Source organism: Ailuropoda melanoleuca, chromosome 14 (genome assembly GCF_002007445.2).
Source record: "Ailuropoda melanoleuca isolate Jingjing chromosome 14, ASM200744v2, whole genome shotgun sequence".
NCBI lineage: Eukaryota > Metazoa > Chordata > Mammalia > Carnivora > Ursidae > Ailuropoda > Ailuropoda melanoleuca.
The window spans coordinates 9,110,622-9,137,149 of NC_048231.1; the positions used below are offsets into that span (position 1 = coordinate 9,110,622).

The 26,528-nt window shown below is 33.8% G+C and overlaps 1 protein-coding gene across 11 annotated transcripts in view; it reads left to right on the forward strand.

Annotated features, from left to right (window-relative positions):
• Positions 1–26,528, forward strand: part of MPP5 (membrane palmitoylated protein 5) — a 76,862-nt gene that overhangs the window by 31,955 nt on the left and 18,379 nt on the right. For all 11 annotated transcript variants that reach the window (XM_034642853.1, XM_034642856.1, XM_034642852.1 and 8 more), the window contains 5 exons: positions 8,788–8,996; positions 17,785–17,862; positions 18,451–18,597; positions 19,879–20,040; positions 21,570–21,647. In XM_034642853.1, coding sequence (XP_034498744.1) covers positions 8,788–8,996; positions 17,785–17,862; positions 18,451–18,597; positions 19,879–20,040; positions 21,570–21,647 — 674 coding nt within the window. The remainder of the gene's footprint in view (positions 1–8,787; positions 8,997–17,784; positions 17,863–18,450; positions 18,598–19,878; positions 20,041–21,569; positions 21,648–26,528) is intronic.

Here is a 26,528-nt window from a genome sequence, read left to right on the forward strand (position 1 = left end):
CTATAAAATCAATAGTATTCCCATATTTGATGTTACAAAGTTAAATATATCTTCTACATTTCTTTCTGTTATTATTTGACTTTTGACTGACCATGGGATATACTGGATATACAGGAATTTTGCTAGACTGTGATAAATGTTTTTAAAGATTGGCTTTATTTAAAGTCAACAAACAAAATTCCAAAGCCAGTAGACCTCAAAAGTTCAGCCTACTTCTGAAAAGCTAATAATTATTATTAATTTTTTTCTCAGCTGCTATAGATGTTTCCAAGCTCTTTTAGTCATTCTTTGAGGAACTTTTTTTTTCTGGGAGTAACATGATTAGACTTTTGGGTACTAGATTTGATGTTTAAAATGTTGGGTGTGTTTGAAAATTTTCTGATTTGTTCAGATTCCTAAAATTAGATTAGAAAAGTCATTATAATATGTGTATAGTCATATAATGTTTGGTTGTGACCCAAGTATTCTCATCCTAGATTTGGGGCTTCGGTGACAGTTTTTCATTGTCTTACCATTTTTAGGGGTAAGATTTTTCCTGTGCTGTCTCTCTTAACTATCTTTGCCTATATACTTAGCTGGTATTTATTTTTAATTTGTAACCCAGTTTGTTAATGAGTAATTACTGTTCAGGATTTTTCATGAGTTTTTTTTATTTTAATATTTTTTTATTATATTATGTTAGTCACCATACAGTACATCCCTGGTATCTGATGTAAAGCTCGATGCTTCATTAGTTGTGTATAACACCCAGTGCACCATGCAATACGTGCCCTCCTCACTACCCGTCACCAGTCCATCCCATTCCCCCACCCCCCTCCCCTCTGAAGCCCTCAGTTTGTTTCTCAGAGTCCATAGTCTCTCATGCTTCATTCCCCCTTCTGATTACCCCCCCCTTTCTTTATCCCTTTTTTCCCCTACCGATCTTCCTAGTTCTTATATGTTCCATAGATAAGAGAAATCATATAATTGTCTTTCTCTGCTTGACTTATTTCACTTAGCATTATCTCCTCCAGTGCCGTCCATGTTGCAGCAAATGTTGAGAACTCGTTCTTTCTGATAGCTGAGTAATATTCCATTGTATATATGGACCACAACTTCTTAATCCATTCATCTGTTGAAGGGCATCTCGGTTCTTTCCACGATTTGGCTATTGTGAGCTTCTGATTTTTTTTTTTAATTCATTTGACTTGGTCCACTGCCAACCAAAATTCAAAGATCTGAATTTTATGTTCTTAAATTTGGAAAGAAAAAAAGAAAAAAATCTACCTCTGTTTAAGCAAAAATTTCCTGAATGAGTGTTCTGATTTTGATTCAGCAGATAGATATACTGGAAACTGATACAATTTCCTTATACTCAGAAATATTAAGGTCCTCATCTGAATATTCAGTTTGTCCAGTTTAGGAGAAGAGAAGAAATCTTTAAAAGTTCAGAAAAAAAGTCATAAAGTTGGTTGAAATCTAAAAATTTCTGAGGATAGGTTAAAGAAATCTGTATTATTTAAGCAATGAGATGGAAGATTCTTAATGCTAGAATAGATCTCTAGAAACTGTCTTTTCATTTGGGTGAATGATAGCATAAGTTAAAATAAGCAGAGCTAATCCAGGGTAGGTGGTTATCACCATTACTTTGAAAGTTCTCCAGAGATGGAGATTCCTTGGGTAATTCTATTTTTTACACTTAAAGCCAAAAAATTCTCCCATATGACTGCCTAGAATCTTAGGTATTTAAAGATAGAATTTCAGATAGAGCTTGGTTTTTGCTTTCTTGGTTTTTGCTTTCTGTTGCCTAATTTAAATCTTCATTCTTTTATATTTTGGGCTACCAGGAGAGGGCCAGGGAAGAGGAGAGAGAGTTCAGGGGGTAGATGTGTGGATTTATCTGTATGTTTGTATTTATCTGATTAATTGTATTCCAATACCAAATATAAGTAATTTCTTTTTAGATAATGTGTCCTTTCTTAACATAAATAATTTATTTAAGTGTTATAAGAAATGTTAGAGAAGATGATGGGAACTTAAAACAATTTCTACTGAGCATCAAGTAAGCAATAGATCTAACTGTGGGACAAAGAATTTAAACTAGATCTAAAGAACTTTCTTGTAGGGAAGCTGTAGCAGACTAGAATTTATCATCAAAGCCAGATTTCCTATACTTGCCTTTGCCTTCTTCTCTGCAGTGTCCCCTTTTCTGCCCTTCCTCTCTGTCCTGCCTTACTGTGGTTGTGTCTCTGCTGCAGTACTCCCTTGTTTGTCCACTTCCCTCTCTGCACGGTGTTATTCTTTCTCACTAGCCCTGTGATTCTCTATATATCTTTCTATTTTTCTGTCATTGTGGCTCTTTATCCTTGTGTTTCCCTGTTGTGTCTCTGTTTATAGTAGTGGGGAAAGGAGTCTCTGTTCTCTCGATTCTGTCCTCTCTTTATTGTGTATCTTCATTTTAATTACAGAACAGGGTACATATTTGACAGGACTGATTTAGTTGTATCTGATTGGATTTTTAGAATTCCTTCTGGAATTGTACAGAATGTTTTGTTTGTTTTAAGTAAACAAATATAACCTGCATCAGACAATGGGACATTTCTTAAATGTATACAGAATTAACTGTTCTTGAATAATAATTATTTGTAAAGTGCTTTTAAAGATGTACAATATAGGGGTGCCTGGGTAGCTCAGTTGGTTAAGCATCTGATTTCAGTTCAGGTCATGATCTCAGGGTTCTAGGATGGAGCCCCACATCAGCCTCCCCACTCAGCAGTCTGCTTGCTGTTCTCTGTTCTCCCTTTGCCCCTCCCCCCACTTGTGCTCACTCTCTCTTTCTCTCAAATAAATAAATAAAATCTTTTAAAAAAATATACAATACAGATCTAAGATTTTTTTTAACCTACAACTACATATTCTGACTTCAAATTAAGAATTTTTATATGAAACTAAAATGTGAATGAGAATGTGTGTTAAAGTGATAATCCCTGAGTTGATGTTACCCACAATAATTTTTCATTAGACATCAACCTTAATATCAAAGAAAAGACCCTTTGTCAAAATTATATTGAGAATTTTCTAGTAAAGAACCGAGTAAAGACTGTGAACTCATTTATCATGATCAGTATTTTAAGACTAACGCTGTAGGTGTCTGTTGCTTTCTGTGTGATTTTAAAACTTATTGGACAGAGGCAGCATTATTTTTAATTCTTTAAAATTGATAAGCCTTTTTTAAAAAGGCTTTTTAAAAAAACACTGATTTCATCAAAGGGTTTGTATCACTTAGTATTTTGTATTTTCTCTTAAATATTCATTTGTTTCAACTACGTGTAGTTTAGTCCTTATCTTCTAGTCAATCTACATATATTTAATGAAGTTTTAAAAACTCATTGAGTGTCTGCTAACTTAATCTTTTCTACTTGTTCACAAAACATTCTTAATGAAAACATTTGGATCTGAAGGATGAGAGTACTTTGAGCAGCTTTCCTGCATGGTATTATAAAAGTAGCATTTGGAGGGTGAATAAAACATATGCATCATATGCATTATATGTATGAATATGCACAGTCAGCTAGAGAAACTTCCTTCTAAAGATATGTGGTAAGATAGCTAGAACATATAAGCTCCTCTAAATACTGATCTGTGTACATTACATGCTCCTGTATTGGGCAAAAAGACATCTCAGGACAGCTTTTCCAAAACAGATAAACAATGTAATCAAGCCCTGGAATCTGCAAAAAAAGGAAAAAAAAGTTTCTTTTTTATTCCCTTGGTGTGGCAGTAAAGCACTGCCTTAGAAGTCTGAAGAAATGGATTCTTCATCCGGGTGCCATTTTTTGTATATGGCTTTATTTTCTCCAGAGGTTTGATCTGAATTACATATGTCTCTAGTTTGGAGTGTTTGGGGTTGTTTTTAAATTGGGAAATATTTCTCAGGGTTTTTATGAGGATTAAATAAAATCGCACATATGCACATAATATGATATTCAGTATCTTACTATTCAGTAATGGCAATGACTAATATGTAATTTGGGACAAATACATACTTACAGTTTTTCAGAAATGGTTGGCAATGTTTAATTTTAAAAGCTGAGCTTAAGTGCGTGTGATCTCAATTCAGTCTGGTAATATTGATTAATGAGTCTAAAGACAATTCCTAAGTAAGATAATTTCATTGAAAAGTTTTTGCTAATTAAACAATAAAACGTGACTAGGACTTCAAAGAGGTGAGTGAAGTTGAAAGGAATGATAATTAACAAGTTTAAATTGGTCTTGATGTTAACCTAATAATCTTGAACCTTGAGCCCAGTTACATGTTTTTATATATCTAGCATTGGCAAGGTCCTTAGGTTCTCCCACAACCCATTACTTACGTAGGTAGGTACTGTGTCATTAGCCTGTTTGGGACTCTGTTGTATTATTATGCTTTACAGCTTTCCTATTCCTGTAGATCTGATTGTGATCCCTGACCTGCTGAGTGAAAAACATTTCCAGTTTGGCCCAGAGTTGTGTTGTTTTGTTTTTTTTTCCTCTTGGATATTAAACTGCTCGATGGTCTTTGTGGCTTTACAACTCAGTATGCACAAATTGCCAGATTTCATCTTTCTCTGGAACTTGCATTCCCTTACACTGTCCATTTTGGACTAACAACAAAATTTCCCATTTCCTATCTGACCATTGTCTTAACTGTGAACTGATCTGAAATAAGGTCGTTGATCTCAAGTTGTATCTCTTCATTAAGCTGTTCCTAGTCTGAGTTACTCTTCCTTACTTTCCCTAGTTTTTCTCTATGACACATGACCATACTATCTTATTTTATACTTAAAATATTCTAGGGGCGCCTGGGTGGCACAGCGGTTAAGCGTCTGCCTTCGGCTCAGGGCGTGATCCCGGCGTTGTGGGATCGAGCCCCACGTCAGGCTCCTCTGCTATGAGCCTGCTTCTTCCTCTCCCACTCCCCCTGCTTGTGTTCCCTCTCTCGCTGGCTGTCTCTGTCTCTGTCAAATAAATAAATAAAATCTTTAAAAAAAATATTCTAAATATGAGAATTATATGTCGTGTTTACCACAGAGCAGAAAAAGGGCAACAAAAACGATTTGCCAACGAGGAAATAGAATAACTATAAAAAACAGACACAAAAACTCAATATAGAAGTCAAAATTATTTAGTATAGAAGAAAATAGGTTTGACTGCCTTTGTCTCAAGTATATTGTGTCTTAAAATATTACAGCAACTGATGTTAATAAAGCCTTTAAGTCAGTGGTTCTTAACCAGACTTAAAGTCAATATTTATGTATTTTTATTTATATTTAATGACATATCATTCAGGAAGACACAGGAGATTCTAATTGTGTTTGAGGTAGAACTCAAGACATATCTGTGCAAATTCCCTTAGTAATTCTCATAAATATCCTTTATTAAAGATCATCATTCTGATAAAGCAAGCAAAGGTAGTTACATTTAGTATGTTCTGCATAAGACTTCAGGGATATTTATATAATCAGTTTAATTCCAGTCATTAAGAAAAAAAAACTAGTAGAAAAACAGGTAAAAGTTAGGTAGAAAGTAGATGAAAGAAGACATACAAATGAATGTTAACCTTGTGGAAATATATTTAACCTCACTACTAGGCAAAGAAATACATTTTTTCCTAACCAGATCACCAACAAAGGAAAAATTAATAATCCTTAATTTGGTCTGTTTTTAGAAACAGGCACTCAAGTTAATTACCGGTAGGAGTATGAGTTAGTACCAGTCTGGGGGGCAATTTGTCAGTATGTATCAAAGTTTTAAAGGTTTTTATTTTCTGGTAATTTTAGGTGTTTATTCTAAAGAAATTGGAAAATAACATCGCAAAATATGTACTATGTGACCTGTATGGTTAAATGAACATCTTTAAAAAAAAAAGTCTGAAAGGCTGTATAATATAACAAATTAACACCAGTAATTATAGCTGGAAGATAAAACAACAGATTTTTTTTTTTTATAATGTCAGTATTACAGTATCCTTATGGGTGGCTTTTGTACCAGGAGAGATTAACACAGAAGTTCCTTTGCCCTTAAAAGTTTAAATATTCTTGGGGTTGAAGAGACAATAGAGAGATGGTTCTTTTTTGGGCTGATTAAAGTTGCTTGTTGATTACAGTCAGTGGTGAGATCTGAAGCCTTCATTTTTCTCATTGCCCTGACAACCAGTCTGAACTCATTTAAATAATTACTAAAATTTTAAACAGGAATCTTATTATCTACCCAGTGAAGTCTAAGATAGTCCTCCTAAGATTGTAGACAAGTACTGCCTTAACTACTTTGTTGGTTTTATAATTCTTTTTCCTTTTAAGATATTTAAATGTCTTCCTCTTTTGCTCTAAAGATACTTTAAGCCCACTGAATTCTTTATACTCTTAGGAATTCTTTATACTCTTAGGAATTCTTTATACACTTAGGTAATTCAGCGGTAACCTCTTCGAATTTGACGGAATCTGACATTCCATATTTTTTCCTCCCAGGTTTACTAAAGTATATTTGACAAGTAAAATTGTATGTATCTAAAGTGTACAATATGATGATTAGATGTATACATTGTGAAATATTTAGCACTATTAAGTTAGTTAACACATGCATGACTTCAGTTACTGTGTGTGTGTAGTATGAGAATGCTTAAGATCTACTCTCAGCAAATTTCAGGTACACAATACAGTATCATTGACTGTAGTCATCATGTAGGTCCTCAGAACTTATTCACCTTAAAAGCAACAGTTTGTACTCCGACAAATATCTCCCAGTTTCCCCTGTGTATATTCTTTCTGTCTAGCGTTCTAGATACCATCTTAGTGTATGGTTAAATTCTAGCTATTTCTCAAGTTTTGTTTAGCTCAGGGTCACACGATTGACAGTTTTGACTTTCCAGTTTTTTCCCCTAGTTATTTGCTTGCATTTTAAATTACTGAAGAGCATATCTGTATATTTTATAGGGACTAAATCTGTTTTGATTTGGGGGGGAAAGAGGAATCTTAAGAATCAACTGAAGAACTATTCAAATCTATGAAATAATTTAACTGCTGGAAAGTAGTAGGTTATAAGATACATGTACAAGAATCAGTTGCTTTTCTGCAGACTGTATATGAAGAAAACTAACAAAAAGACTTAAGCTGAGAGGGTTTTTTCCATGTGACTGTGTATAAAACAGTAGTATCCACTGTAAGTTTTTCCCAGACTCATAGAGGTTTAATTTCAGTCAGAATCTCAATAGACTTTTCTTTTTGGAGAAATGGGAGAGAGTGGGTAGTACCTTGAAAAAATTATTCTGTAACTCATTTTAAATGGTCGAGACATTTTTGAAAAAGTAATGAGCAAGTACTTGTCATATCAATATGAGGAAAGACTGTAATGCTACTATAATAAGACACTGTAGTTCTGATAGACCAATGGACTAGAAACAGACCCTGTTAGATGTAAGAATTTGGTGGTATCATGAATCAGTGGAACAGTGAGGTTTATTCAATAAATGGTGTTAGAATAATTGTTAACCACTTGGAAGAAAAGAAATGAAGTTAAAATTTCCCCTCAAATCTATACCAGAGTAAATTCTAGATGGATTAGTGTTAATTATGAAGAAGAAGCCGTAAGAAGCCAAAAGAAATGTAGGCAAATGTTCAATGACCTAGCAGAAGGAGTTTAAAAGCCCAGAAACAGTGAAAGAAATCACCCAGAAAAAGGTGGATCATTCTTAACATATAAGAGTTGAAAACTTCTGTAATAAAAGCTACCATAAACACAGTTAACAGACAAATGAAAAACTTGACAAACTGTTTCTGACAAATGTAACAAAGTGTACAGACACACATACACATCTACCTCTTGGGGGGCTGGGAAAAAACAGCCTACGGCTCTTAACCATTTTGGGATAATCCTCTCCCAGAAAAGTGCACATCCTGATGTGCACACTAACAGGCATGTGTACACACGTACAATGCCCACAACTGTCAGTATAATTTTAGGAGACTCACATGTTCACAAGAGTTTTATGGAACACAAAGAAGTGTCTGCTAAATATGACTAACCTCACCCTCGCCATTAAATAAAATGGTTTTATAGAGCTGTAATGTTGAATATCGGTGAAAATACTGCTAATGGGATGTAAATTAAATTAGTAAAACTTTTCTGGAAAGCTGTTTGGTTTTTAAAATGTCAGAATCTTATTTAAAACTTCTATTTCTAGGAGTTATTTTAAGAAAACATCAGACTCTCAGACAAATTTTTATTCAGCCATGATCACTATGTATTGAAATGCTTATTATTTATAGTAGCAAAAAATTGGAGGGAAGTAACCTAAATGCTCAACTTTAATGTAATGGTAATTTAAATTATGGTTTAGCCATGGAACAGAGTATCATGGAGCCATTATATGTAATATTTTTAAAAGAGTACTTGGCAATGTGGGAAAATAATTAAAATGTACTGCAAAATGAAAAAAGCAAATACTCAAAGATAATTTTAAAAAGTTGTTTCTAGGTGATGGGACTCTTGGTGGTTTTAAATCTCTATTTTTGTATTCCTCATTTATTTTTATAATGAGTGTGTATTTTATGCTTCAAACACTTGGAAAACATGTTATTCTATTTTGTATAATTTTTAGAGTTTTACTTAAAAATAGGTAAAATGATAGTGGTTTAACTCTCAAAAATATATGCAAGGGTTTCTTTTTGGAAAACTTAAATCGTTACTGGTTCAAGAAAGTTTATCTTAAAACACATGTTGAATTAAGACATAAGCAATTAATCTTTGGATACCTTTTCCTTCTCCTACTAGAAGTGGAAGACTTGTTTTCTTCACTTAAACATATCCAACATACTTTGGTAGATTCTCAGAGCCAGGAGGATATCTCACTGCTTTTACAACTTGTACAGAATAAAGATTTCCAGAATGCATTTAAGATACACAACGCTGTCACAGTACACATGAACAAAGCCAGTCCTCCTTTTCCTCTTATCTCCAATGCACAAGATCTTGCGCAAGAGGTATGTATTCTGAACATCTGCTTGAAATATACAAGCTAATTGTTAGTGGTAGTAAGGCAGTATTTTTGGAGAATACTGATAGGAATATAAGTCTTATTTGAATTAGTTACTGTTGATCAAATGTTAATAATTTATTGTGTTAGGAAAAATTTGCTACATGCATTTTATCCTGAAAAAATATATACTTCAAAATCAGAGCTCTTTTTCATGAAAAGAAGTGTTTTATATATAAAATTATATATTTGCATAGTGAGATAAATATTTGTCTGACTTACTAAAGGGAAGTTTTTTAGTGCTTTTATAAATGTGTAGTTTTATTTTAAGCACTATACATTATAAACTGAGTACTGATGAGATAAAATTATATCTGATATCCAGGTGTCATAAATATATAACTTCTAAAATTCGTTGCTTGTAGATACTTTGAAGTTTTTCCTGTATAAAAACTCTATAGAAGGTCCAAAATAATTACATTTTAATGTATGGTGAGAGTTTCTCTTGTTGACATGCTGACTTTGAACTTCTAGTTTCTGCTTCTTGTTGATGTTGACATTCAGTGTCTAATGTATTCTGCAAACGTCTGTTAAATTGAAGGTTTTTAAAAGGTATAAATAAGCCATCTCCTGTTTTTTGGGATGGAATTCTGTCATTATTATAGGATTTTAAGTTACTTTCATATTATAAAAACTAAAAATTCTGGAAGCCCTTCAAGTAAATCTGTTTCGTTGAACGCAGACACGAGACAGAAAATGGGCTCTGGGTAGGACTTTGAGAGCTACAGGCCTTTAAAATACCGTAGAAACCATTTTTTCAGATGAGCACAGAATGTATTTTCTTTATTTAGGTGCATACAATGGACAAAATTCCTATGTGCAAGAGTAGCTGAGAGAAGTCTAGTGTTACCCAGGATAGGAGAGTGTGACCTAAGGACATATTCTAGAGAGGAAATTTTCTATCTACTAGAATTTAAAAGAGCTAGTTGAAACCCATTCTTTGTGTTCATCTTTCGTTATTGAAATTAAATATGCAAAAATTTTAATTAAAAAATTATTCCTGCAGTTTTACTTACTATAGTTTAAATGTTTTTTCTGAAAATTACTTTCCTTACAGAGATCAAAATAATCGACATTACTTTAGATTTTATTTATTCACAAATACAGGTAACTTTTATTGTGTAGGGTTGGGAGGAATGCATAATAATTATAATCATTCTTTTCCCTGTCTTTGTCTAACTATGTACTGTCCCTTTGTTTTGTTGACTAGAACAATGGGTGGGAAAGAGAATGAGATAAGCAAGAGAGACCAAAATTGCTCCAGTTAAAGAAAGTGGCACAGACAATAGAAAGGGTAAAAAGAAAAAGGATAGAAGAGGCAACATAGCTTAAAAAGTTTCAGGAGTTGAGCGAGGAAAAGAACTAGAAGTGGTTTAGGAAAGGGTTAAAAGAACTTTAAAAAATTAATTCGAAAATTAGTTTTAGGATAGTTAACATATTAACATGGTTCACAATTTTAAAAGTATCATAGCAAGGAGACTTTTTGAACATTTGCTATCACATCCTTAAAATACCTTCAGTAATATTTAAGAATTGTGTTGCTTTGATGGTGGTGGAATATGTGGCTGATATTCACCTTGGGCTGAGACTGGTCTTTTTTTTTTTTATGTTCCGTCAGCCACTGTATAGTACAGCATTAGTTTTTGGTATAGTGTTCAGTGATTCATTAGTTGCGTATAATGCCCAGTGTTCATCACAACACGTGTCCTCCTTATTACTGGTCTTAAATTAGTACAAACTGAAGGTCCTAGTCAGGGCCACAGTGTGTGTGGTTGTGCTGCTGTGTGAATAACTTCCCCTGTAGCTGTGTCTGCACAACTGTGTGGCTGCCCTAACTTACAGTGCATAACACTTAAGAAAAGTATATACTCAGCTCATCACAGCAAAGTGTTAAATGTGATGACAAAATTCTAAAAGATTAGATGGACTTGTTGCCTTTATTTTACAGCTGGAAAAATGTTAGCAATCACATAATTCAACTCTTCTGTTTTATATTTCTGAATATTGACAGTGAGGTCAGGTGAGGCTTTGTGAATGGCTTAAGACTAACAAGGCTGCTCATCTGCCCAGTGCCTGCTGTTCTGCTTTTTTAGCATTCATAACTCCAGCTGTTTTATATGCAGTGAAGAGATTACTTCATGCTTCAGTTGTATCATTTTTAAATGAAAATTAAAGTAAAAAAAAAAAACCAAGAAATTTAGTGAAAGAATATCTTAAAACATTTGGAAGTATTCTTTGTTTTTATAGCTTTTTTAAATAGTATTTTTGTAGTTTTTTTGTGTTAAACATTAGGTATTATATAATAGATAATAAAGCCTATGAAAACTTTATATGTTGAGATCCAGATTAAATCTTTGACAATCTAGAGTATTTATTAATAACCACAAATCAAGGGGGTTTTTTTGTCACTAAAGTGCTTTTCAAGAAAAGATTGAAAACTTGGCTTTCATTTAATGAACTTTTGCTTATCCAGTAAAAATATAAGCCAGCAGACTAGGAAATAGTATTTTTATTTTACATTTGATTTTTGAGATATTGAGATATATATACATGTGCATACATGTATAAATATATATATAACAAAAACTTGAATCCAAAAGAACTCTCACAAATTAATAAGAAAAAACTATTCAGTTTTTTTTAGCGGGCAAAGAACTTGAAGAGACACTCACAAAAAGAGAAAATCCAAATGGCCAATAAGTATGAAAAGGTGCTCAAATTATTAGTTAACAGAAATGCAAATTAAAACAAAATGAGATACCACTACATAGACACCAAAATGACTAAAATTTAAAAAAAAAAAAAAGACTGGCAATATCAAATGTTGGTGAACTTATAGAGCAATTGAAACTCTCACACATTACTGGTAGAGTATAAATTGGTACTGCCGCTTTGGAAAGTGTTTGACAAACTAAAGCTTAATGTACCTATATATTATGACACAGCAGTTCCATTTCTGGGTATGTACCTGAGAGAAATGAAAACATATCCACACAAAGACCGAAGTACAAATACTGTTTATAGCATTCAGATAATCAGCTGAATCACTGGAATCAACCCAGGTGTCCATTGACCAGTGAAAGTTGAGTTAGGCTATCCCTGAAGAAGAACAGTGAATAAACAATTACACTCTAATGAGAAGGACTGTGATGGCAGTATTTCTAAGGTACCAAGAGCATGAGATAGATGTGCCTGATTCAAGGGGAGAAGATGGGAGAAAGGAAGAAAGATAGAAGAAAATTTAATTTGCTGAGTCTTGAAGGATGATTGGGAATTTGCCAGGAACACCAGGAAAGAGGAAAAGCCGTTCCATTGGCAAAGGGTACAAAGACCATAGTGACTATGGAAGTCTGGCATATTTCTTTAACAATGAGTAAAGGGTAGGCTATAATCTTAAAAGTTAGAGTCCAGATCCCAAAGGCCAGATAAGCCATATTAATAAGTTTAAATTTAACTTATGATGGATCTGTTGGTAAATATTTTTAAATAATTAACTTACATGAATAGATGAAAGGGGAAAACCATATGATCAACCTGATGATGCAGAACGATACCTGAAAAAAATTTAGTACCTTTCCTTTGATGATGAAAATTCTTAGAAAGCCAAGCACATATTGTTAACTTGATAAAAAAAATAATATCAGATACCAATAGGGAGCATCCTGTGTAATGGTGAAATACCCAACACACATTGCATTTTAAGCCTGGAATAAGATAATCTACATATTCTCACCTTTAGTATTTAACACTTTTCTGGAGGTATAGCTAATGCAATGAAACAGGAAGAAGTAATGAAATATAAAGTTGTGGGAGAACAACAAAACTATGAAATTGTTTCTAATTTGAATGGGCTGAATTACTTTGAGGAGAACAAAAACCTTGGTTTATTTGATATTTAACATGAAGCCTATTAAAATATGGATATAATTTATACACACAGAAACATATCCTATTCAAGCATACATGTGAGAAATATTGGAAGAAATAAATTATTAAGAAGGCTCTCTCTAGGGTGTGGATAGATAGGTAATTTTCTTATTTTGATGTTTGTGTGTTTCCCAAATTTCATATGAAAAAGTCACTGTAAAGAAAAGTTTAAAGCAAGAAGTTTATAAGTTGTGCGAGGTCGAGAATGGAGGCATAAAATATGGAGGCTCTTGTAATTGTCCAGTTGTAAGATTTTGAATAGCAATTGAACATGAAGTGAAGAAATGTTTAAATGGAAAACTAATAGGACATATTGCCCCTGTATGGAGAGTAAAGGAAAAGGGGACATCAAGGATGACTTCCTGCCCTCTCTTTGATTGAATTCATCAAACATTGAGTGCTGTTTGCCAGGTATTCTGCAAATAGCCAAATAACAAAGCTGAAAAAAAGAAGTTCCATCTTCAATGAGCTCATTCTAGTTCATCAACAATTTTAAATCAAATGTGTTCAGACTTATTGAGTACATGTTATCTCAGCAAATAGAATAAGACAGTTCAGGTAGCTGAGAGAGCTAGCATCATAGGGATCATTCGTAGTCATCATGGGGAGACAGCATGATGCATGCAGAGGACAACAAGAAGTTTAGGGCTGGACCAAAAAAGTTAAGACATGAGGAATGCCAGATGATAGGGCTGGAAAAGAAGCAGAAGTCAGATGCTGCTAGGGAACTTGGACTTGATCCTGTAAATGATAGCCAACAAGAACTAAAATGTTTATATTTCTGTTCTAGAATTGAAAAGGGTATTTAATGACAGAAAAATAAAATATTTTTAAAATTAGTATCAAATCAAAGCAGTTATAGAATTGTATAAATAGCATGATCTCATTACGATAAAACTAAGTGTGATGGATAAACAAAGATTTTCCCATAGCTTTGAGATTATGGGCATTGTTTTTGGTAACCAACTTTATTGGTAAAATTTACATATGCTTAATATGGGTACATTTGTTGTATAGTTCAATATGTTTTGATAACACCTATGTAATCTGCCACCACAGTCAGGTTATAGAAGCATTCATGATTCCACTAAGCTCCCTCATGGCTCTTTACAAACAATAACCACCTCCCTCCCACTCCCCAAGCCCTAGGCCTTCACTGATCTGTTTTCTGTTTTTATAAATTTGCCTTTTCTGGGCATTTCATATAAATAGGATAAGATAATATGTAGTCTTTTTTGTCTGATTTCCTTTTCTAATTCATCCATGTGTTGCGTGTATCAGTATTCGTAATTTCTTGCTGAGTAAGTAGTATTCCATCGTATAAGTATCCCACAGTTTGTTTAACCACTCATCTATTGATAGATATTTAAGTTGTTTCCTATTTATCATTTTAGCAGATGTGTAATGGTATATGATTTTAGTTTGTATTTAGATATACTGAGCAGTTTTTATAGGGAAATAGCCTATTTGTAAAATAGCTTGTCAGATTTTTTTCCCATTTAAAAAGTCAGATTGTTGGTCTTAATTGAGTTGTAAGAGTTCTTAATAAATATATTCTGGTTAGCGGTCCTTTTGTCAGATATATATCTCATGGTTAATTTTGATAAAAACAAGGAAAAGAATACAGGAGAATATATGCCAAATGAGTATCTCTGGGTTTGAAGGTTATAATGACTTTTATTTCCTTCTTTTGGGTTACCTGTTTTCCAGTTTTTCACATTTAACATACACCATTTCTATAATTTAAAAAATTAGTTTAAAATGAAAAAGGAGGGTGGGGGGAATAGGGTAACTGGGTGATGGGCATTAAGGGCACATGATGTAATGAGCAGTGGTTGTTATATACAACTGATGAGTCACTGAACTCTACCCCTGAAACTAATAGTGCATTGTATGTTAATTAATTGAATTTAAATAAAATTAAATTTAAAAAAGAAGGATTTTGGCTCTGAAATAAAATAGAGAAAAATACTGTAGCTAGAAAAGAGTATTAGGAGAGAGTATTTTCTTTTTAAAGATAAGAGATTAGAGCATTTTTATAGGCCAATGGAAAGGAAGCAGTACAATGTAAGAACAGCCTTTTAATTCCTTAGTCCTTTGTAGAAGTAGCTGATTATGTATGAGGACACTAAAATAGGTTGTACCTGGACTAAAAGGGAAAAGAAAGAAACATTTAAGAGGAGCTCTACATTTCTTCAGAAGGGAAGATCTCAGAGATGTTTAGGAAAGGATTTAAAAGGAAAAGGAATAAAATGTATACAAAATTATTATTGAGTTGTTGATTTGGTACATACTGTATACCCTTAGTATATTTTTAATCCAGAATTTTCTTTTCCCCTCAGAATTACTTTTTCCAGCTACCAAAAGGTCAGGATCAGGGAGTATAAATTTCATTTTAAATTAGCCTAGATTGATATATTTTAAAAGAAAGACCCCTTATTTTAAAAATCAACATTTAATTGCCCATGGTTTTGGGTTACTGCACTTGTCCTTTAGTAAGGCTTTAATAGATTTCTTGAAGAAGATAATAATTGCTATCTAGCTGTCCTGTTTATACATACAGAACTTTACAATTAGAAACATGTTTGTCTAGGAACCAAAACAAGAGAACAGGCTGGTTTGGGAACTGTCATTGCTTTGATCCACTTGTGGTCAAATTAGTTAATCATCAAATAATCATCTCTCAGGTTTGATAGGGGGTATTACTAATAAGATGATTTAAAATAGCCAGAAGAACTATTAGAGAATTACTGTTTTAATCATGAGTTACTTTTATAAAAAATTCTATATATGAATTTATATGTTTTCATAAATGGTGATAATTTTGGTTTTGTTATCTGAATTACTGCAAAGCACTCTTGTTGGTGGGTAATTGAGTTTGGAAATAAGAGGGAAGGAGAAATGAGAGATATTGACACTGAAAACATACATAGACTCATCTTTGGGGAAAAATAGTCCACAAAGCAAAATTTTTACCTTTAAATACTTGTGGTAGTAGAAAGAAGATTGAAAATAAATGAACTGGGGGTGCCTGGGCTGCTCATTCAGTTAAGAATCCAACTCTTGATTTTGGCTCAGGTCATGATCTGATGTGGATGGGTTGGAGCCTTGTGTTGGGTTCCAGGCTCAGTGCGGCATCTGCTTGAGGTTCTCTCCCTCTCCCTTTGTCCCTCCCCCCACTGGCAGTTTTTCTAAATAAAAAAGTAAATAAAATCCTTTAAAAAAAAAAAGAAGAAGAAAGGAATGAACAGAACATACAGCCTAAATGATTAGAAATTGAAAAGGGGAATAAACTAAAGCAGAGGAAAGGAATTGGATTATTTAAATGTAAAGAACAACAGATTTAAACTTAGAAGCTGGGTTTTTGAAAAGTTCAAGAAAATAGAGAAACCTTTGACAAGTTACATAAAGGGAAAAAATACCAGTAACATTAGGAAATCCATCCTTAAAAACTCTACCATGCCCAGATGGTTTTATGTGCAAGCTGTATCAGAACATTAAGGAACATATAATTCTTGTGTTAAATAAACTGTTTTAATACATAAATGTAGACTTTCCCACTTCAATGTACTAGGATAGCATAACTTAGATACTAAAACCAGACAGTAGTCTTGTAAACCAGTGTACATGACTGCACTCAAGTAGAGGCCAATCCAATTTAGGAACATTAATGTAGAAATATAAAATATGAATAAGTCACATCTAGAAATGTATTAAAGTAGAAATATATTATGTGCCTAGGTACTGTGCTAAGCAGTTGATATGGATCATCTCAGTCTTTTAAAAACCTTGAATGGTAGGTGCCATTCTACAGATAAAGAAATAAAGGCTAGGGGCGCCTGGGTGGCACAGTGGTTAAGCACCTGCCTTCGGCTCAGGGCATGATCCCGGCATTATGGGGTCGAGCCCCACATCAGGCTCCTCTGCTATGAGCCTGCTTCTTCCTCTCCCACTCCCCATGCTTGTGTTCCCTCTCCGCTGGCTGTCTCTATCTCTGTCGAATAAATAAATAAAATCTCTAAAAAAAAAAAAAAAAGAAAGACTAAAAGAAATTCATCATAACAAGTGGAGTTTATCCCAGGAATACAAAAATTGCTTAACCTCAGGAGATTTTTTAATGTAATTACCTGTGTCTGTGGCATGGTAGTTGTTCCATTACTCTCATGTAAGTTTATCTTGTTAGTCTGTGACTCTTTAGAGTGTCGTCTCTGATTTAAAATATAGTTATATAAACATATGATTTTAAAACTATAACCGGTAACTGTTAGAATAGTTTTTCTTCCATTATGTAATCATTATTAGTCTATTTTATAGTATTTTTTTTAAAGATTTTATTTATTTATTTGACAGAAATAGAGACAGCCAGCGAGAGAGGGAACACAAGCAGGGGGAGTGGGAGAGGAAGAAGCAGGCTTCCAGCGGAGGAGCCTGATGTGGGGCTTGATCCCAGCACTCTGGGATCACGCCCTGAGCTGAAGGCAGACGCTTAACGACTGAGCCACCCAGGCGCCCCTATTTTATAGTATGTTGGGAGAAACTTTCAAGAAGCAAATAAGTCATTCATAGTTGTAAATACCAAAATCTTATCTAGTGTATTTTGTTAAATAAAGAATGCCATTAACAATGGTAACAAGATTGAAAACTGTGTGAGAAGAAGCATATTCCTTTTTTCTCTTACAATTCTTTGTAGTGCTTTTCTTTCTTACAAGTAGTTTCTTGCAAGTTTAAATCGTATCCTTTTTTTATATACCTGTATAGATGTTAGTGATAACCTAGGAAACTAGGAAAAATAATCTTATGTTTCTTAGGTACAAACTGTTTTGAAGCCAGTCCACCAGAAGGAAGGACAAGAATTAACTGCTTTGCTGAATGCTCCACATATTCAGGTAGAAAATGAACAGAATGATATATAAGTGATTTTTCCAGCATTCAAAGTCTCTGATAAGTCTCTTAGGGCTAAAAGAGACCTCAGTGTAGCCTCTTTGGTTTATAACTTACACTGCAAGATAATTACTATGTTGGAATACACACACACACACACACACACACACACATTATTTTTTTATTATATTTTTATGTTTAAAATTAACATTAGTTTTGAAACAACTTTGTATTCTATACAAAAAATCTTTCCTTTTTTGGTTGTATTTTCCATAAATTTTAATTATCTATGATGTTGGGCCTTTAAATCGATTTTATTATGAAGTTTAATAAGCATTTTAGACTTTCATAACCCATCCCAGAGTTACCCTGTTATATGTAACGTATCTTTTTTTTTTTTTTTAGCTATAAAAGATACAGCATTGCATCTGTACTTCAATTAGAAAATTTGGAAATAGATCTGATTATATAAATAATTATAGCACTTGTAAAGGTTTAATGGCTAGAATATTAGTCTGCATGATTAGATTAAAATCTCTCTACAGAAATAAATCATGCTGCTACTTCAAATGCTGTGGATTTCTTTGGAACAGGCACTTTTACTGGCCCATGATAAGGTCGCTGAGCAGGAAATGCAGCTAGAACCCTTTACGGATGAGAGAGTTTATGAAAGCATTGGCCAGTATGGAGGAGAAACTGTAAAAATAGTTCGTATAGAAAAGGCTCGAGATATTCCACTGGTAAGTGCTCCACATCTCTGATCTGAGATCCTCTCTACACAGGGGTCTTATGTGTGGCAGATAGTCGAAGACCCCTTTACATTTCTAGTAGTTTTTCTTTTTTTGAGGTTTGCTGGAGTTCTTTTATGTTCTTGCTAATACTCCTTATTCAGTTGAGAAAAATTTGTTTATCTTTTCTTACCTATAATTTGATGAAAATAATAGCTTATAAAATAATTGTTTAGGAACAAAGGGAAAAGTTATCTGCTTCATTATTCTCCCAGCTTTAAAAAAAAACAAAAAAAAAACAGTAATCAGAAATTCTAATCTTTGCATTCCATTCTGTTGAAATACAATTACTTATATAGTTCACATATACTTAGAAGTATGTATTCTTTAATGTTAGTCTGTTTTTTAATTTTTTTAAATTGTTATTTGTTTAATGTTTTTTTTATTATGTTCAATTAGCCAGCATTTTTAATGTTTTTATATGTAAAACTTTTTTCAATCTCTTTTCTAAGTCTGCTGTAGTTGCCTTAATTTTCTTTCTTTTATTTTCAGAGAAATAGTCGTGAATCTTCATGTCTCAAATTATGTTTTGAAGGGTGTGGTACATAAAATAAGGACTGTATTTTATGGGCGGTTTATGTAACTAGGTTTTTCCCCACCAGAAAAGACACACTGGGAGTTATAACAAAATTTAAAATAAAAGTTTAGTAGAAAAATGTTACATACTCTGTCTACTTTTAAGCTTTATTCTGTATTTCATATTTCCATTTTTTGAATGCATATGTTTCAGTTGTGCTTCCAATTTATGTAATAAATACTAATGTTTAATACATTTTAATTTGAATTGATGCAGCTGTATTTAATATTTGAATAATAAACCAGATTATTCATCCCTTAATTATATTTTGAATTTTATAAAAGGACTTTGATAGTTATAAGTTGTGTACACTAATTACATCTAAATATAGTATAACCATTTGAATAGCATCAAGCATATAGAGAAAAATTTAATTAGAGGTCTTCACATTGTTTTTAAGTAAGTGCATTTTTCTGTTGTTGTATACTTCAAAAGTCTGCTTGATTTTAGAATTCAAATGCAGCATGTTGGAAGCAGAAAATGTTGTAAGGAAAACGGTCAACTTTCAAAGCTAATTACCATGCTTACTGTAGTTGTGTAAGTTAGTTTTTTTCTAAACTGAAGGCTAATATTGTTGAATAGAAAAGTTTTAAATGAAGAAATGTTTGATAAAAAAGTAAATTTTTATTTTAAAATTAGATACTGCCTTTTTCTAGGGTGCTACAGTTCGTAACGAAATGGATTCTGTCATCATTAGTCGGATAGTAAAGGGAGGTGCTGCAGAGAAAAGTGGTCTACTACATGAAGGAGATGAGGTTCTGGAAATTAATGGCATTGAAATTCGAGGGAAAGATGTCAATGAGGTTTTTGACTTGTTGGTAAGTTGATACAGAAGTATAACTGATAGGTTCTTAAAAGCTATTTTGTTATTAGACTTAAAAATACAATATTTTAAAAATATTAACACTAGACAATTTCTAGCCCGGTTTTCACATGATATAATTAATTGTTTCCACAATATTTTTTAGTAGTTTTATTTTGGTGTGGTTATCACTGATATTTTTTTATTTTGAGCCTTATTACTGCTAGGTATATTTCATTTGCCTCTGAAATCACTGATATAACTAGTTCTTCAACATATATTTATTGAGTGCCTATTATATGCTAGCCACTAGGAAAATAGTGACAAAACAAAGTCCATGCCCTCATCGTTTTTTTTTTTTTTTTTTAAGATTTTATTTATTTGACAGAGACACAGCGAGAGAGGGAACACAAGCAGGGGGAGTGGGAGAGGAAGAAGCAGGCTCATAGCGGAGGAGCCCGATGTGGGGCTCGATCCCATAACGCCGGGATCACACCCTGAGCCGAAGGCAGACGCTTAACCGCTGAGCCATCTAGGCGCCCCCATGCCCTCATCATTTTTTAAGTTCGTTTTTATTTTGTTTTTTTAATTTATTTTTTAAATGTTCAACTGATTAAAAGCAATGGTATTAATGTACACTGTCCAACATAATAGCCATTAGCTACATGTGCTAGTTATTTAGATTTAAATTAAGTAAAATTTAAAATTCCGTTCCCCATTCATACTGGCTGCATTTCAGGTGTTCAAGAGCAGTATATAGCTAATGGCTTCCATATTAAGATGTAGGTATAGTACATTTCCATCATCGTAAAAAGTTCTGTTGGATGGTGTCAGTATAATCAGGAAGCCATTTTATAAGTTAGTCTTTGAGGGCAATTTATGATCACTTTGTATATATCCACAAACCAGATTCATATTCTTATTTACTTAGCATCAGATGTTACAGTAGAATCTCTCCTATCTGCTGCTGTTTGATTTGTGATTACTGTTTAGGCTGGAGGTATCTGAACAAGGCAGTCAGTGGTGTACTGGGAAATAATAGCTAACAGTAACACTATACAGTTAAAAAACAGGATGGGCGACAGAGACCAGGTATCTGGGAAGTGAGAATGTATTTGTATATTTGCATCACTTTTCCAATCCTGGTCACAATTACTGTTTCAAATTCTGCTGTATTAACGTTGATGTTTGCCAGAGTAGATAACCCAGAACTTTAATAGCACTGTGGTATCTTCCAAACCATCACTGTATAATCTCCCTAAGGTTACACTAAATGTAAGACAAAAACCAAAGACTTCTGGGCTAAGTGGCTTCCTCCAGTGGACCAGGATTACACAGTGCCACATTCCTGGTTAGCTCTACTATGATGGAGTCCATGAAAGGCCTAACTTATGCTTCCTGATGAAATGGCATTCATCTTTACCAACTTTTTAAAAAGTCTTCTAGGGGATCCAGAATATCCAGTTTAGGGAATATTGATCATAACATCATAGAACGATTTTCATACAGATAGATTTTTAAAATAACCTAATCTTTCTATTGCAGTCTGATATGCATGGTACTCTGACATTTGTTCTGATTCCTAGTCAACAGATCAAGCCTCCTCCTGCTAAGGAAACAGTAGTAAGTGATTTTTTGTGTTCATTATTTACGGTCTGATGTCTACTATTTACTTTTTTATTTAATTAATAAACTTTATTTTTTTAGAGTAGTTTTAGGTTCACAGCAAAATTGAACAGAGAGTTACCACATATGCATAATTGCCTCCACTATCAGTATCTTGTATCATTTGTTACATCGATGAATCAATGCTTTCATTATTTCTCATTAGGATTCACTTCTGGTGTTGTACATCCTTTGGGTTTTGACAAATGTATAATTTATATGTATCCACCATTGGATTATACAGAATAGTTTGACTGCCCTAAAAATCCTCTGTGCTCTGGCTATTTATCACTTCCTCTCCCCTGCAACCCATGGCAACCACTGATCTCCATAGTTTTGCCTTTTCCATATGTCATACAGCTGGAATTATACAGTATGTAGCCTTTTCAGATTGGCTTTTTTCATGAGTGATAGCATTTAAGTTTCCTCCGTGTCTTTTTTAGCTTTTGGTACCTCATTTTTTTTTTTTTAGTACCAAATAATATTCCATTGTCTGGTTATACAATAGTTTATCCACTTACCTACCAAAGAATTTCTTGGTTGCTTCCAGGTTTTGGTAGTTACCAATAAAGCTGCTATAAAGAACCCTGTGCAGGTTTTTTTGTGTGGACATGTTTTCATCTCGTTTGGGTAAATACCAAGGAATCAAAAACTTACATCCACACAAAAACTCACACGTGAATGTTTGTTTACTTTTGAGTATTAGAAATGTCACTTTTATTTTTTTTTAGATTTTTTTTATTTATTAGAGAGCACAAGCAGGGGGAGGGGGAGTTGAGGAAGCAGACTTCCCACTGAGCAGGGAGCCCAGTGTGGGGCTTGATCCCAGGACCCTGGGATCTTGACCTGGGCTGAAGGCAGACACTTAACTGACTGAGCCAGCCAGGCGTCCCTAGAAATGTCACTGTAATTATTTCTTGCACTCAAGTAAAAGGTAAATTCAGCAGTTTTTATTTTAAAAAATACAAATATTATTTTATAGATTATTATTTTATTATTTCAGATTTATTAAACTCTGAAAAGTAAAAAGTAGGACATACTTTTCTTCCAAAATTTTTATGACTTCTAACTTTTGTCAAAGTTTTTCTGTTATTATAGGTCATTTATTGCACTCAAGTAAAAGGTAAATTCAGCAGTTTTTATTTTAAAAAATACAAATATTATTTTATAGATTATTATTTTATTATTTCAGATTTATTAAACTCTGAAAAGTAAAAAGTAGGACATACTTTTCTTCCAAAATTTTTATGACTTCTAACTTTTGTCAAAGTTTTTCTGTTATTATAGGTCATTTATATAACTTAAACATGGGGGGGGGTGCTTTTATAAAGTATGCACAACTTTAATTTTAGAATTTGTATTGCTCTTTATGTTAAACATTTTTTCAACTAGCTGTAGTAACAGACTTAATTATTGTACACCCTAACATTTCCACTCCTAGGTATATATCCAAGAGAATTGAAAACATACATCCTCACAGAAACTCGTATGTGAATGTGCATAGCAGCATTATTTTATTAACCAGAAAGTAGAAACAGCCCAAATGTCTGCTAGCTGATGAATGGAAAGTGAAATGTGGTATATCCATAGAAAGGAATATTATTTGGAAATAAAAAGGAATAAAGTACTGATATGTGCTACAACATGGATGAACCTTGAAAAAATTAGGCTAGGTGAAAGAAGCCAGTCACAAAAGGCCATGTATTGGTTCATTTATATGAAATGTCCACAATAGGTAAATCCATAGAGACAGAAAGTAGTTTAATAGTTCCTTAGGTGTAGGGAACGGGAGTTAGGAGAGCAAAGGAGTGATTCCTAATGAGTATGGGGTTTCCTTTTGGGGTGATAAAAATGTAAAATTATTTACGGTTGCACAACTCTGAATTTACTAAAAACTAATGTATACAGTAGTAACTTTTATAATATATGAATTATTTCTCTGTAAAGCTGTTAAAAAAATTACAGACTTTAAAATGCCAAGTTAACATGGAAGGCTGATGTATTACATCTGTTATTGTTAACTTTTACAAAAACATAACACTCTGAAAGAGGACACAGTTTCATTTTTTTTCTCAATATTTCATCACAGTTATGCTTTTTATTTTGGCTATCATTCCACATTTTTCCCTTTATTCCTTATGGAACATATTGAAGTTGATGTTGCCTCTGCAACCTTCCTTCTGTTTAAAGTTTTTTGAAGAAGAAAAATGAGGAAATAAACTATTTCTGAATTCTGGCAGCCTCAGTCTCTGTGTCTTTTCCCATGTCTCTCCTGTGAACAAGAGTTTGGATATTAAATATTAGTATCATGATCTGGTCTTATTTAAAAAAAAACCACTCTGGCTGCTGTGTAGAAATTGAATTAGTAGAGCCAATGATGGAAGCAAGGAGATTGAGGAAACTGAAGTCATCGTAAAGTATGATGATGGTTTAAACCAAGATGATAGTGGCAGTGGAGAAAATGGATCAGGCTGTGTTCTAGAAGTAGAAATGGCAGGACCTTGTAATGAACGTGGAGGGTAAAGGAAAGAGGAAATAAGAATGCTTGAGTAACTGGGCGGATAGTGGTGCTGGTTATTACTAAAGGGAAGTTTGAAGGAAAAACAGATTTGGGGAGAAAAATGAAGGGTCCATTTTCCAGGTTTGAGGGGCATTCAGGTAGACATACTGAGTACATAGAGCTGAGTATATCAGAGGGCGCCTGGGTGGTTCAGTCAGTTAGGCATCTTACTCTTGGTTTTGGCTCAGGTCATGATCTCAGGGTCCTGAGATTGAGCCTCATGTAGGGCTTTGCGCTTGTGGAGAGTCTGCTTGAGAGTCTCTCATTCCCTCTCCCTCTGCCTCCCCCCATGTGCTCACATTCTATCCCTCTTCCTCTCTAAAATAAATAAACCTTTAAAAAAAAAGAATATATCAGTCTGGAATTCTAAGGAGAGTTCTGGGCAATAGTTGTATTTACTGTGGGGAGAACAGGTCAGAGGAGCAGTCTGTTTATATGTACTTGATGTGTTTGCAAAATTGAAAAATAATGGTTTAAGGATGTTCACATTCACAGTCTATAATAAAGATAATTAACTGTGTGGGCAGAAAAAGTTGAGAACCACTGCTGTCAAATGTATTCACTTTTCTGTTAGAGGTATAAAATGTATTATCTAATTTTCATCTTAATTTTTTTTCTCATTTGGAAGAGGATCTGGAATTTTATAATGCAGTAAGGTTTTATGAATACATATTAGAGATACAAAAAATATGGAAAATTTCGGTGTATATTAGATGGACATCCCTGTTCAAGTTAGGGCAGTTGCTGTATTCAGTTTGCTATTACCCTAAGGTTCATATTTCTGTCTGCCTTCTAAGTATCTTTTGGATGTCCCACAGATACCCCAAACTTCTCATGTAAAAAAATGGAAGCAAATAATAAAGATAGTACTTTAAAAAAAAAATTATTTATCAGAGCATGCACATGAGCTAGAGGTGGGGGCAGAAGCAAACTGCCCGCCATTGATCAGGGAGCCTGACGCAGGGACTTGATCCCAGGACCCTGGAATCATGACCTGAGCCAAAGGCAGATGCTTAACCAACTGAACCACCCAGATGCCCAAAGATAATCCTCCTTGAGTGGGCATTGGGAGGAGCAATCTCAGATTGGAGGAGGATTTTGAAAACTGTTGCTTGACACTGGAAAGGCTTTTCTTGATGCTGCCTTAATTTTACAATGTGAGGGGTAAAGTTTAGACCAAGCTAAAGGAAGATAAACTTTCATTCTTTTCTCTTCCACCAATAATTTAAAATTCAAAATAAATAAATCTATAATAAATACAGAAATAAAAATTAAAAAGGAAAATTATTTTGGAGATTGAATCCCTTAGGAAAGATGTAAATAAATTGATGAATCATTATCTTTACCATATCCCCATCATTAGGACTTCAAATGTGAATAGCTTACGAGCTTATGGGTACTAAAAAAAAAAAAGGCAAAGAGAAAAATGTTAGGCTAGAAGATAATTGTATTTAAACAACCCTATAATTTTAAATTTAGAAGACTTCGTTTTGTTTAGAAAGCAAACGCTGTTTTGGTCAGACACATTGTACTGATACTACAGCATAGTTAAACCTTGGAGTCTTCTATAAGGGTCAGCATCTCTCCATTTTAAAAAGGGCTCTGTTTGAGGCTCCTGGGTGGCTCCAGCTCTTTATTTCAGCTCAGGTCATGATCTCAGGTCCGTGAGATGGAGCCCCATGCCCACGCTGGGCATGAAGCCTGTTTAAGATTCTCTCTCTCCCCCCCCCACGCCTGCCACGCCCCATCCCCCCACCTCTCTCCCTCTCAAAAAAGGTGGGGGGGGCTCTGTTTTCTTTTGTATGGAACTAAACTAGCCACTAACAGAGCAGGAGAAGAAAGAGGGATGAAGATAACTTCTAGCACTAATAAGAATTGATCAGTTAGAATATATGGATAGAAGTCACATAGAGCATGTCAAGGCAGTGCTCAGATTTTAACCAAATGATTAATCTCTAATGTGAAATAAATTTTGCTGTTAATTTTAGGGGTACATTTGAAACTGCACTAGATAAACTTGTTATATAAGCAAAGCATTTGTCCTCTGTACTCTTCTTCAGCCTACACAGAGATAGGCCCAGTTCCAAACCAGCTAAATCTGAATAGTCAAGGGCTGGTAACACCTAAGCAAGAGGAGAGAGAGAAAAGCATCTGTGGCTGATTTTGCTGACCTTTGGCAAAAGTCATAGACCTAGATACAGCCTCCACAGTGGTCTGATTAGTTTCCCTCAGGGTAGTAGTTCCCTAAGATTTTACGGTATATTTTATTTTTCATTTTT